This window comes from Suricata suricatta, chromosome 4 (assembly GCF_006229205.1).
Source record: "Suricata suricatta isolate VVHF042 chromosome 4, meerkat_22Aug2017_6uvM2_HiC, whole genome shotgun sequence".
Lineage (NCBI taxonomy): Eukaryota > Metazoa > Chordata > Mammalia > Carnivora > Herpestidae > Suricata > Suricata suricatta.
In genome coordinates, this window is record NC_043703.1 from 141,501,453 (window position 1) to 141,516,341 (window position 14,889).

The window sequence follows — 14,889 nt, forward strand, 5'->3', positions numbered from 1 at the left end:
GAGCCCGGAGCCTGCTTCAGATTCTGTGTCTCCCTCTCTCTCTCTGCCCCTCCCGTGCTTGCGCTCTGTCTCTTTGTTTCTCCAAAATAAATAAGCATTTTTAAAAAAAATTTTTTTTCAGCAGAAAAAAGAGAAAATGATTCATCCAGAAAGCTGTCCAGACATCTTTCAACATTAATAAGTGAACAGTTTCTGGGACTGATTTTTCACCATCTATTTGTAAAAAGTGAAGGCACACGAACTTGGTTTGCATGTGCAGAGGTACATGCTAGTGAGGCTGGTACTATTTTAACAATGCCTTTGCAGTATTCACAATAAACATCAATTCATCTAAAAACAAAATAAGAAAAGGTCCTACCAAGTGGAAAACAATACAGAGAAAGTATTTTTAATACAGAAGAAAAAAAATCTGTAAAGTTAAGAGAGAAAAGATACAACCTTTTATAAATAATGCAATGGACACACGCCCAGAATAAAGGAGAAACCAAGTAAAGCTTTTTTGGACAAACCCAAAAAAGAAGTCCATCCGCAAAGAAATTATATACTACATAAAACCAAAAGGCAGTCATAAGTTCCTGTTAAGATGAATTTCTGGATTCATGGATCCAGAGGGTTTAGATTCAGGCCAACAATTCAACTCGCATGAGAATAAATTTTGATTTTCATATTAACAGAAAACTAAAGCATATTGCTACATGCATTTTACATTTGCACTGAAATTTTACAATTTGCTTCAATACACCAGTATAAGGACAGAAAAACTGAGTGGGTAGCGACCACACAGGGACCACATCTCGGGAGGGGGCGGTGCTGGAGGTCCTCTAAGTGGCTCCGTAGCGCTCACTCCTGACTTCGGAGGGCAAGGTGACAGAGGTTTGAATGTATGTAACAATATTCTTTGCAATCAATGGACAGTCTGCAGAAAGTTCTCACTCAAAGGCAATTCCACAAATTTTACTTACCCAGCTTCTTCTGCAACACTGAATTCTAAAATAAACAGATTTTTAAGTGTCACAGTTACCAGCATTTTTCAGCATGTTATTCTTAAGAAAATAATATAAACACTGTAACAGCATCCATACTTAGGCAAAGGCTTTTGAATGAGTAAAATATACCATGAATATAATTTTCACTCTTCTGTGAAAATGATAATTTAACCAATTCTAGAATATATATTAATGGTGTCACAAGACCTGCACCCATGGTCATCCTGGCTTACTTTCCACACTAGTAGGCATTTATTATAGCTGGCTGGCTTTAGAGAAACAGTAGATGGCCCTAGGGCAAGAGTTTCCTCCTACTGAAGTCAAGTAGTACAGAGAGCCCTAGTTTGCAATCAGTCTCCTAAGGACTATCTCAGAATCTCAAACTCCTGGAGTAGGGAAGTATTAAAAAACTAGGGAAACCCTACCTGAGAACCCCAATTCCATACTGATTTTTACATGATCAACTACCAAGACCTTATTCATTTAAATTCAAAATAACATGCTTTTGTTAATGTCCCTTATAAAAGCACAGGTAATCTAAAAACAAAAATCAGCCATACTTTTGTCCTTTGGTAATTAAAAAAAAAAAAAAAAAAAAGACAGACTTAAGACAGCATTTATTATCAAATGTGTACCTGCCTCATGTGGCCCTGTAGCACTGCCACCAATCTCTCCTCTGCTGCAATGAGAGTGTTCATGTGAATATCTGAGTGACTGCTAGACTGAAGGTGGTGGGCCATTACTAATCAGAGGTGCACAAACAAGCATATCAAGTGCATACGTGTAAGATGCTGAAAACAGATAATCTACAAAAATTTGTACAAACCCTAAATATACTGAGTACCTGTTATATTCATGATGGTGTCTTAGAAGCTCAAATACAAAAACGACATGGTATCTATCCTAAAGGAGCTCAGAGTCCAAGGGAGAGACAAAATACAAATAAACAAAAGAGGGTCAAAGAAGTAACTAAGACAAATGTATCAATGAGAGTAAGGGAATCCCAATAAACGAGAAGCCAGGAGATTGTGAGAAGTAGAATAGTCATTTGAACCATCTTGAAGGATCCACAGGAGCTACCCAGATGACTGGAATAGATCAGGAAAAGGAATGGGATGAGAATAGTATATTTCACATGGCTGACTGAAGAGAGGGCAAGATGTCACAGAAAGAAACAAGTCCAGAAAGGTCAGACAGACAGGGACTGAGCTTTGGGCAATGGTCCACTGACTATGAGACTGTTTCGTTAAGCACTGCAGAGGGCATAATCCCAATGGTCTTAAAAGAAACACACTGGCCGACCTCAGCTCAGAGGTGAGGTTGCCTTTGCTTCACTCAGGCGGCTCCTCAGCAACTCTAAGAGAATCCTAGTAGTAAAAGCCCTTGGCCCCACACTTCAGCTCGTGATGCGAGATCTCTGTGGCACAGATACTTTAGGAGTATCTCTGTGTAAACTCTGTGTGAACTAATTCTTACCCGAATCTCAGTGAGTGAAATCCCATTCATGGAGAACAGGTTGAAGACATGCAGTCTTCCCAAGCCTTTAGAGTGGAGGCACTCTAACTCACATAGCCGGATGTTCTGGCGTCTCAGGAGACTGTCTTTACTGAACTGCGCTTTCTCATTCTGCTGTCCGCCACTGTGGATGAATGCTCTGAGGCTACGTGTGACATTTAACATAGAGGTGCAGTAAGGACGCTGGTCACAACAGTGCACAATGTCTTCTGTGAGGACCGTGGGAGATCTTTCTCTTAAGTCCTTCAGATGTGGTCATATTTTTCCTGTGCATATGATTTGCTTTAATCTTACAGACTTGTCAATGATATTATCCAGTTTCCCCCTAGAAAAGATGCTAGAAAGCTCAGAGCCAATTTATGGACCCATATTTCAGAAGAATATAGAACCTTATATATTTGTGTATTAACTGTTAACGTGTATTTTGCATACCAACCTTACATCCTTATTTTTCCTTTAAATTTTTTCTCTAATATTGTGCTGCTATGTCATTGTAGCATACATGTTTATATCTACCACTTTAACTCTTTATGGGAACACAGCAGGGTATAAAAATACATCAGCCGGTTAGCTGATGGGTTCAGAAAACTTAAGAGTATTATATGCTAGGCCTATGCTGAAGGCTGAGGGTAAAAATGGTCGGTGAGATAGACTTGATTCTAATGGACAAGTAAGTGATAGTTACTAGATGAAATAGACAAACGATAATAAAAGTCAGTAAAATGTCTGTGCAGGGCAGGCAGAGGAGGGAAAGCACTCATATGGGGAACACAGAAGTTTAATAAGACAGCGGTGAGGGCTTCCTGAATGAGGCCGGAAGGGCCATGCCCGGACAGGGAAGGCTCAGAGTACTGTGCATTGTGGGAATGGGAAAGGCTTCATGAAGGCCAGGACTAAAGGGACAATAAAGGAGAACAGAGAGGAGGCCAGAAAGCTAAGCAAAGAGCAGGTCATGGAGGGCCTGGAAAATCATGTTGAAAAATATGAGATTTAAAAAAAGATGTTTATTTTGAGAGAAAGCACAAGAGGGGGAGAGGCAGAGAAAGAAAGAGAAAACCCCAAACTCTGATAGCACAGAGCCTGACACAGGGCTTGATCTCGCAACCATGAGATCATGCCTTAAGCCGAAATCAGGAGCCAGACACTTAACCGACTGAACCACCTAGCTGCCCCTAAAGAAAGTAGATTTAATCTTGGAGCACTGTGAAACCCAGAATGAGTTTTGGCCAGGAGCTGACATAGTCAGATTTGCACTGTAACGTTTATTGAGTGCTCTTTTCCAGACACTGTGCTAAGTGCTTTAATGTACTACACTGAGTCCTACAAAGTAAGCACTGTTATTCCATTTTACAGATGATGAAAGGAAGGCTTGCTGAGGGACACTGCTAATTCCGGTGACGCCAGGGTTCTATCCCAGGTCTTCTGACTCTGGAACCTGGACACCTAACTTAGTGTGCTGCCACCAGCACAAGGCTGGATGTTCTAGTACAACATGGAGAAAGGACTGGTTAAGGCAAGCCCAGAACTAGAAGACCAGCTGAGCCGCTATATGGTAATTCAGGGGAGACAGGAGGGCAGGGAGAATGAAAAGAGAAGAATGAATCTGCGTGAGAGTAAAGAGTGAATCCTCAGGCACTGGTAGGGATCTCACAGCACATGAGAGAAGCAGGGGCGAGGATCCAAGCATGATGCCCACGCTATAACCTGAGTAACTGAGTCGATGATAAACAGAGGCGAAGGCTCCACAGCTAGATTCCTAGCTCTGCCATTTCAAAGGTGGAAATCTTGGGACTACTCTTTAACTTCTCTGTAGCTCGGTTTCCTCGTGCATAAAATGAAGATGATGATAAACCTCCTCTAAGAATGAGATGGTTTAGTTCATGTGAAGCACTTGGATTAATCCTGGCACATAAGTACACAATCTCAGCTAGTATTAACATTATCCTCATTATAGTGCCAGCATCTGGTGATGAGGGGATATGGGAGGAACAGCAGTGTAGGGAAATGACAAGTTCAACGTTCAGCACTCAAGTGCCTACAGCACCTCCAAATGGCAAAGGTCACACGTATGGCTCTGCACTAAGCAAGGGCTTTAGGAACAAAAGATTTAGACTCAAGCCAAGAGCATATGGAATGATCATTGAAGCCACCAACCTGATTGACATGGAGTGAGAGAACAAAGGAACCCAAAGGGCCTAATGAGGAACACAGATACTGAAGGGACACCCAGGAAGGAAAACTCCACAGAAGAGTCTTAAAAAGTGGCGAGAGATATAGGCAAAAACATGAGAAGCCCAAGCGAGAAAGTATTTCAAGAAGAATCCACAGTGCCAGCCATTGCTAGGAGGGGAAATAAGATACGGATGGAAAGAATTCAGTGGATTTAGGAATAAAATCTTTGCCCTAAGGTCTAGGTGACATGGCCACTGCTGTCCTTTTAGAAAGCTAAGAAGTAAAATATATTAGAGTAGTACTAATCACAGGTCCCCTAGGCTAAGTCCTATTAGAGAGGAAAAAGATACTCAGTTCAGATGACGGCCAGCAGTGGAAATAGGGATGGACCCTTAGAGGATCACTATAGGAAGAACAGAATTTGGGGTTTAAAGAAAAGAACAAAACATTACAGGTTTTAGCCTGGACAGACTTAACTAGAGGCAAAATTCAGAAAGTACAAGGCACAGTCAAGAATAGTCAATGAATTCAAATAGGTTGGCTCATGTGGCATGGTGGGGGTGGGTTCTGAGTCGTAAAATTTAAAAAGTAGATTGGAAGTATATTGTAGATAAGTCTGACCAAGGAATATGGAAGTGATGCAAATATTTAAATGTCTTTCTTCCCTGGAAAATGCCTAATTATTCTTTAATCCTCAGCTCATACACCACCTCTTCAGTGTCACTTTAGGTAAAGATGAACTAACCTTTGTGTCCTGAAGATACTTTCTAATCATATCTTAGGGCACTATATTTTGATGATGTTTTCTAAACTATACGAGACTCAGAGGAATGGGCCGTGTCTTGGTATTTGTGTCTTGCAGGCCAAACAACATATGTGCCCACAAAACATTTTCTGAACAAATAAACATATGCAAAATTACATTAGAGTGGCAACTTATGAAGACTGAGAGCTAAGCAATATGGATTAGCAAAAAAACCAGAGGCAGACCAGTCAGAAAGCCAGGAAGTAAAGAGGAGAAGTAATGAGATCCTATCCATTCAGGCCACTGTGGAAAAGTAGGAAGAGGGGAGGTCTCTCCTAAGGGCAGCGGCAGTAGAATTTGGTGGCTGACTGAAACAGGACAGAGACTAGGAATAGTTTTTAAAACCTTAAAAATATATATACCCTTTAACTCAATCATTATACTTGGAAATATATCCCAAGGGAATAATTACAGAAATTTACGCATACTTTGGTGTTATTTATAAGGTGGTAAACTGGAAACAATTTTAACTTTGAACAATAGAGGACTAGTTAAATAAATAGTAGTCCTATCTGATACATGCATATATTAACATATACTTATAAAAATTATGCAAGGATAATGAAAAAACATACACATTAAGTTTTAAAAAGGTTTCTAGGAGCACCTGGGTGGCTCAGTTGGTTAAGCATCCGACTTTGGCTCAGGTCATGATCTCACAGTTTGTGGGTTCGAGCCCTGCATCAGGCTCTGTGCTGACAGCTAGCCTGGAGCCTGTTTTCAGATTCTGTGTATCTCTCTCTCTCTCTCTCTCTCTCTCTCTCTCTCTCTCTCTCTCTCTGTCTGTCTCTGTCTCTCTTTGACCCTCCCCTGTTCACGCTGCCTGCCTCCCCCCACTCTCTCTCAGATAAATTTAAAAAAAATTTTTAAGTTAAAAAAAGTTTCTAAAAATATATGATCAGACTTAATTTTGTTTGCTATATATGTACACATGTGGAAAAACACAGCAAGAGTTTCTATCACAAGGTATACAAGGCAGACAGGTATTTCTAAGATATGATTGTCCAGGCCATAGGTACCTTTTTCTTCTTTATAATTAACTTACCAATTTTTTTATAATGTTTTCATAATAAAAATCCCATTTTTACAAGAAGTAAGTTAGTATTGAGAAAAATCAAGTCATCAGGCTATATTTTTTGTCTCAGTGGCAAAAGAAAATGATGCAACCACAAGCTGCAAGAACAGTAGGAGTGTCATGTTTCTTTGTTTTGCCTTAAGGACTAGAGATATGAAGGAGGAGCAGGTAAATATAGGAACCAGAAAAATGGCAGCTTTACAAAATGAAACACTTGGTGTATTATTTTTCCATTTAAACAAACTGCACAGTACAGTCAAGGATACCAGGGAGAAGGCTTGGAAAGAGAAGGAAAAAAAATCCTACAGAGATTATATTTTTCTAGCACCTGGCACAGGAAAACCGTTAACTTCCTACAGAGTGGGAAGAACGTGGGCTTTGGCATCAAAAGGAGCGGAGTTGAAATCATGTACCACTCAGCAGCCATGTGACCCTGGGCAAGTCGCTAAAGTGAGGCCATGACCTCGGGTGGCATGGGGCAAAGCACTGCCTCACACGGCCATGGGAATGAAATGATCTGTATGACAGTGACTCGGGGTAGACATGAGCTCAGGACCCTACCACTGGGCTCTGATTCATTCAACAGCTCTGAGCCCAGACCTGATCATCTATGTTTTAAATAGTTCCCTGGGTGTTAGTACTGCGTGGGCAGGGTAGAGAAACAGTGAACTAACCACTCCATGCCTGGCATGATAGGTACTTGTTAGATGCTGTTCTTACATAGAGAATGAGGGCTTCTATCACTTTTCATTAACACCATGCCCAGACCTGTCCTAAATGAGCAGCTCAGATTTTCTGCTATGAAAGAGAACTAAAATGAACACAGAAAACAACAGAAATGTCACTAAAGATCTAAAGGCGTATCATGGCATTCAGAGATTCAACTTGAAAGGCTCCAAAGGTCCTTGACATATAATCACTTCGAATTTTGCTAAGGAAAATTTAAATCATTTCTGCTTCATGACGTGTAGGACCAAGTCGTTTAGTTGATCCATGTGCTTTCTTACTGATCAGTACCCACGTTAATTAGGTTTGTTGTATTCTATTCATCACCATAAATAGATTTAAAAAAATCATTCTTTGTAAAACGGTCTCAAAAAAGAGGCAATTGCTATGCTATAGAGATATTTGCAAATTTGGGGAACTGGAAAAGGTTTCAGAAAATATTCTAGCAAATGTCAAAGATCTACTGTATAATTACATTTTCTAAACATAAGGGAAAGGTCTTATCCTTTTTCATAGTTTCCAGCAATAAAAAGTCACATGAAAAGGTCAGAGTGCATGGCATTTAATGCACCCAATATTTCAACAGTTTTTCTGTCTTTCTTCCTGGCCTACTAGAACATGCTAGCTGTTAGGAAGGGTCACCAAAATGCGGCCCTGGGGGATGCTCATTGCTCATCAACTAGGATAAATGCAACGTGAGACATAGTGATGGCTCCGGCTGGCCGTCGGTGGCCCCCCACTGCATACATCTGCTTGAGGCAAGAGACAGAATGGGTTATTATTGTGCATGGAGCAAAAAGTCCAATCAATTATATCACACTGAAACACTGGAGACTGAATTATCTATGACTGGTATACTGCCTAAGTGCCAACTTTCTTGGAGCAAATGAGAACTATTGTAGACCAAAATGAGGGAGCCAAACACAGGACTGCCACATCCTACACATGTAATCTGGGGGTTCAAGTAAGCAATTCTCTCTCCCTGAATACAGACTATAGAGTTTTTATTGGATGTGCTGATCCAAATTACCTAGTGGGAATTTATTTTTTCCTTAGTGACTAGCCCTATAACCCCTTCATTAGTAAAAATAAAGCATCTTTCATATTTAGAACATAAACATAAAAGCTAAATATGGATTATCTTGGAATTTAAAAAAACCAAAACTTGGGGTGCCTGGGTGGCTCAGTTGGTTAAGTGCCTGACTTCGGCTAAGGTCATTATCTTGCGGTGAGTTTGAGCCCCACATCAGACTCTGCACGGACAGCTTAGAGCCTGGAACCTGCTTCGGATTCTCTCTGTCTTTGTGTGTGTGTCTGTCTCTCTCTCTCTCTCTCTCTCTCTCCCTGCTCCTCCCCTGCTTGCACTCTGTCTCTCTCTCAAAAATAAACATTAAAAAATTATTTATAAAAAACCCCAAACTTAAATACATATGATGTTTTAGAGTCTTAACACATGAGCTGATGCTTGAATGACTTCAGCTAGAAATGGACATCTAAAAACATGACTATCTGGGGGCAGGAGTTGGTTTTTCAACAATAGCTCCAAACAACCTTCTTAACTATTGTCTATTATTCTACCGTACAAGTCTTCAGCTAGCTCAACTTCACCGTGCCTAGTTTACTGCACAGCCTCCTACTGGCCCAAACTCTATGCCCTTTCTTGTACTCTTCCCATCTCGCCCTCAGCCAACTTTGTTGTTTCGCCTCTCCAAATCATACGTAGTCTTGAAAGTCCAAGGAGGAATTAAGCTTCTTAAAGAAGTGAAGTGTTTTAATACTATATGATCTCTTTACTGAACTCCACTATAATTATTCATAATGTTCATATACTATATACCATAAAATTTAACACGTAATATACCATTTTTTAAGATTTTTCTAAGTGTATTCTTATCTACCCAAGAAGACTGTAAACATCTAGGCAAGGCCAGTTATCTTCCCAGCAAGGAGATGCGCACACTAAGCAGGGTCCTATTGTAAACAAGACACACCCTCCAACAAATATGAAGTGTTTTAGCGCCCCCTCCCCCAGCACCTTAACCTAACTTCAAGGGTTTCAAATGTACACATTTGTGCCGCCTAATGGTGAAAGTAATTATTGCATGGTTACAACTTAGTAACTGGCTTATAAAACATTCAACAAAATCAAATAATGGTGGGACCAAATCTTTATTTAAAGTCAAAGAAGAGTAAAGGTATCGTTAAAAATAATGAAGCACCAGGGGTGCCTGGGTGGCTCGGTCGGTTGTGCATCCGACTGCGGCTCAGCTCATGATCTCGCAGTTGTGGATTCAAGCCCCGTGTCCTCAGAGCCTGGAGCCTGCTTCAGATTCTGTGGGGGTCTCTCTCTCTCTCTCTCTCACTCTTTGCCTCTCCCCTGCTCATGCTCTTTCACTCTCACTCTCTCTCTCCTCTCTCTCTCAAAAATAATAAATAAACATTAAAGAAAAAAAATTTTTAAATAATAAAGCACCAGTGATGATATGATGATAATAGAATTAACTTTTGGTAGGGATGAGTTACAAACTTAAATCATCTGATAAATTTATTAGAGCTGTCAATTAAAAAAAAAACTTTTTCATATAAAAGCCTTTTTTCTCTAAGTTAGAAAACTCCTTTTGGGTGTGGGTTAATATAATACCGAAAAAACATATGATCACATACTGAAAGGTTGTGATTAGACGTATTATCTGAAATCATCCACGACAGATGGTCCTGTCATGTATACTTACAAGAACATGCTAGGACACCATGCTTGTCTTATTTTTCAGATAAAAGGAAAAAACATTTAACTCAACCATGTGTAGCACATTCCATCCTCAAGAAGGTTATGATCTAGTAAGAGTATAAAGCAAGCACATTAATGGTGAAATTTAAGGTACTCAGGGGAAACCTTTTGCAGTTACTACTACAGGAATAACACATCTAATAACACGTGTATTTCAGGGAAAGCATGTGTCTTCTAAATGCTCATCTCCATGAAATATATTCTGAACAGAGGTGCAGAAGCTACTTTTCCTTGTTTAGCATTTTCACTGATTAAACCCTTCTCGGTAGGAGCTCATCCTTAGTTTCCTGATGTCCTACACTTCTCATGTGTCCATGACTGCTGATTGCCAAACAGATGTCACCAACACTGAATTTAGTTATATGTGTGAGCAGTGAAGATGATACTTTCTGGTAATTCCACTGGAATAATTTATTTATATAGTTATTTGTTTTAACAGAGAGCTGCTTTTTCACTAACTGATTATCAAAAGCTAATCTCAGGGACCTAAAGATCAGAAAAGGTTGGCCCTGGCGCTTTCAGAGGCTTCAATTCATTTCTAAGATCCTCTGATCCTTGATGAAACTTTTAATGTTCCCTTGATACCACCCCATTTCCCCCAAAAGGAGAGTTGCTCTTGACTCTCCACCTGATTCCTCCCTCCTCTGTCATCCTAGGCAGACCATAACCTCCTCCTTCAGGACTACCATCCCTCTATGATCTGGCTATTTAGCCGATTTTTTTTCTTTTTAAAAATATTTTTTGAGGAAAACCATTCAGTTCACTATTATTATAAAAGTGCTTTACGGAGACTTTGTTAACTAAAATCATACTACAAATACAAGAGGCATGTGGGGCACCTGGGTGGCTCAATTGGGCATCTGACTTCAGCTCAGGTCATGATCTCGCAGCTAATGAGTTATGAGCCTCACGTCGGGCTCTGTGCTGACAGCTCAGAGCCTGGAGCTGCTCCAGATTCTGTGTCTCCTCCAATCTCTCCCTCCCCTGCTCACACTCTGTCTCTTTGTCGCTGTCTCTCTCTCAAAAATAAAACATTAAAAAAAAAAAAAGATGGGATATTCAGTCAGAGGAACCATATTCCAATAACTCTGATAAGCTTCTTTACCTCAATTTCTGCTTCAGTTTTGTCCTACAAGTTAAATATTAATAACAATAGCTACCGTGTACGGTTATCATCAGGATTAGCTGACCTTAGGCATATGAAATACTTGGCTCAATGCCTGGTAGTTAGTAAATGCTCAATAAATGTTAGTTGCTGTTACTATAATGATCATAATCCTATTTCTTTTTTATTATAATGCACAGATTCTATTCTACTTTTCTGACAAATAGAATCATATAACTATGTTTCTCTTTTTTCTGACATGGCAGGTGAGGGGAATCTGTTGCAAGTTCTAGCAGGAAAAATAACACACTGGTTGTTGACTAGTGCTCTGGGTGATGACTAAGTAACACACATTCCCCAAAGCTATAAATCAGCTTGCTTCTGAAATGTTTTCCAGAACTCAGAACAGAGAGCTCTACAGATATATCCTTATGCACTATAAAATAATCTATTATCCTGCCTACATTTAGGGAGAATTTTTTAGCAACAGATGTGTTCCAACAGCATGCCTGTATTTACAGAGAAATCCAGTAGATGAATGTGTTCCATGATGTCAGAAATACCTTCAAAGAAATCATTAAATACTATAAGCTATCAGATTAGTGAGGAAAAAGAAAACATTTTATTGAATGAGAAGGGAGAGTCTAAGCTGGATGCCACAGTTAAGTGGTACCACATATTAAAAACAGCAACAAAAACCCATCACCACTTTAATGTCTTGAGGCCTCCCTGTGCCATTTGGTAGTCAGGAAGAACCGAGTTCTCCAGGAGTTTCAGTGGGTAAATGGACACTCACTATTCATATAAAGTATGACCGTCAAGCCCACAAGTCCATTTCACGTTAATTATGACCACAGAATTTCAAGAGTAAGCCAAACTAACAGGAAGAACATTTTTGTATTACTATACCAATGTCATTTTGTACTATGTTTTTTTAAATCATGAGTATTTAGTTGTAAAGATGCTTCATCCTGGCAGAGTTCATTAACTAAGATTATACTTTGTACCTTAAAGTACATTAAACTCTAAAGGAATGACAATGATGCCATTAGAGAAAGACAAAAGAACTCTATACTTTTCTTATAAAACGGTTCAACATCTTTCGTGTTAATCCACAAGCAGTTTTATGACAACGTAGCTTATCAGATGAAGACGATAATTTGTCATAGATGCCCCCATCATACAATATGGCTTGGCAGAAATCAGAGTGGAGAGCAGAAACACAGAAACAAGATTTTTCTTCTACTAGGTGACTCTGGGCTTCAAATCATTCTTATAAAATTAGTAACACTTCAGCATGTTTCTGGATCGTTCCTGTTCTGTATATATTCCTAAGTGTCATATGTCCCTACACATGAATGTATCGATATACTAACAATACAAATATGCAGCAATAAGATGTACAACTGGTTTTTAGATAATATGAAAAGTAAACATTTAAATGGATGGGATATCATCAATGGAATCTTGTCCTGATATGCCCATAACAGACACAACTCTTGAGAAAGTGTGAGGTAGTGGTATGAGCTATATGCAGAGTCGGAAGCAGAGAATGAGGTTCTATCCCTGACTATCAAAATTTACTAAGCACCGTAGGTGTCAGTTCTACTAACTATAAAATGGAGGAAGAAGTCAGTACTTGCCTTCCTACCAACCAGAATCATTTGCTGGAATGAGTAGGATAATGAATGCAAAAATACTTTATAAGTTATAAAAAGCAACAGTGTAAGTGTTAAGATGCTTTCAAGATAGTTTTACTACTTTGAGAAAATTTTAAAAAGAGAATGATAGTCTAATTGTATTCGTTTCTGTTATTCCAAGAGGAGAAGAAAATTGTTTATAAATATATCTTTGATATTTGATAAAGAATATATAATAAGAGTTTAGTCCATGGGGTCAACTTAGTATAAATGACAGTATCTTGTATCATGAGGAAAAAATACGAAAAAGTGCTTTGTGGATTCGAAAGGGCTCCATCTAAAGTTTAGCAACTGTTGCCACTTACTTAAGACAAGGCCTTTTGACGGGTGCTTACCTTCTCTTAGACGGTCTACCACAAAAGTGAAGCCTGTGGTTCTTGGGTGCAAGACATAGTCATATTTCTGAAGCCCATTCTTTTCAGCAAAATCATTACTTCGAGCTTTGCTGTTTTCTAAACAAAACAACAAACTATTAGAAGCCATAAAAGAAAGGAAGTGAGATAAGGAAACCATGAAGGATTTCTTGGATAAAATGGCAGCCTATGCATCTGTAAATACTGAATATAGCATACTGAGTCAGATGAGAAGGAAAAACACTGCAGTCCCTAACAAAGATCCTTGGGGTTTAGGGGATTTTGAAAATTTTATAAGGTATTAAATAGGACTTTTTAGGATGTTTCCTGAAATTCATATTCAAATCTTTAAAATTCTTTAAGGGATTTCATATAATAGTCAATATACAATGAAAAGTACAAATAAAATACTAACAGACTGAAATTTTCATAAAATAATCTTTATATAATAAAAATGAAATACTATAACAGGCTAATAAAACTAAAATACTTTAAATAAAACATAAGGACCTCTACACTCAGAAAACACAAGTAGTCCATATGCCAAATATATCAAATCAACTTTTTTTTTTAACCCAGTAATTTAGAGCTTCAATGCAAAGTGAACTATCTGCCTTGCTCAGGCATGGAGCGTGCTAATATTACTAACCAAAACCACTCCCCAACGGAATGGGCACATGATTAGCACATCGTGTACAAAACATCTGAACATGGTTTGGCTGAATATAGTTACAGAGTCAAGTATATGTTCCAATTGTTGGCAAAAGCTGCTTTTTCCATTCCATGAGGTAACTTTATAAGTTCCAAGAAGAACCAAACCCATTATTCAGCAAATATATTTGGAAAAAGTAGTGTTCAGAGATTTGGCCTCAACTGCTGGGAGAGATCATGAAATACCTTCTGATGACAGCAGATGTTAGAATCCACAACTCTCAGCTGCATCCTAAAATTTATAGACTATTCCAAGTCACAAGAAAAAAACAATCTCTATATAAACCCAACCTTCCTTGAAATAAATTTAAGATTATGGAGTCCTCAACCTCAGAAAGCCAAAGATGAATTCCACAACACTAAAATATTCAAAGAATACCCCTCTAGAAGGTATTTTATAATAACATAGTACATATTTATTATATATGTAATAAAAAAAAGTCTATAGTAAATAAAATATAAACTGCTTCGTAATTGAAGAATGGAGTCAAAGACCTGAATGCCCGCAGTCCCTAGCAAGATAAAAGTATAGGCTGTAAACATGAAAAGAAATAAGCTCTTCTCACATTCATTTGAGAATATCCCCAGAATGAGACTCCAAAATAGTTTCTGATAGATAGCCAGGAGGCCCTTCCAATGGAATGAGGGACACTACAAAGATGAGTAGTTAACTACTCTTTAACTTCCTCTTCCGGTTCATCACAGACTCTGGGGATCAGAAGACAAAACCGAACTCTGTTGTAGAATGGGAACACAAGTAGTTCTAAAAACGTACAATCACAATGTGGGGAGGTAGAGATAATCTGAGACATAAAAAGATTAGAGATGCAGATTTTTCCTTCCATCCCCACTTGATCTACTCACCCCCGGACTCTGATTATTCTAAGTATACCAGCCTCTCTCTTTTAGAGCACAGCCTCCTGTCTCGTCAGCTCACTGCCGGGAACACTCCA

General features: G+C 38.9%; 1 protein-coding gene across 7 annotated transcripts in view; it reads right to left on the minus strand.

Annotated features, from left to right (window-relative positions):
- The window catches only part of LCLAT1 (lysocardiolipin acyltransferase 1), a 177,894-nt gene that overhangs the window by 53,977 nt on the left and 109,028 nt on the right, over positions 1-14,889 (minus strand). For 6 of the 7 annotated variants that reach the window (XM_029938012.1, XM_029938007.1, XM_029938006.1 and 3 more), the window contains one exon: positions 13,208-13,324. The exons of the other annotated variant lie outside the window; for it this stretch is intronic. In XM_029938012.1, coding sequence (XP_029793872.1) covers positions 13,208-13,324 — 117 coding nt within the window. The remainder of the gene's footprint in view (positions 1-13,207; positions 13,325-14,889) is intronic. 7 annotated transcript variants of the gene reach the window in all.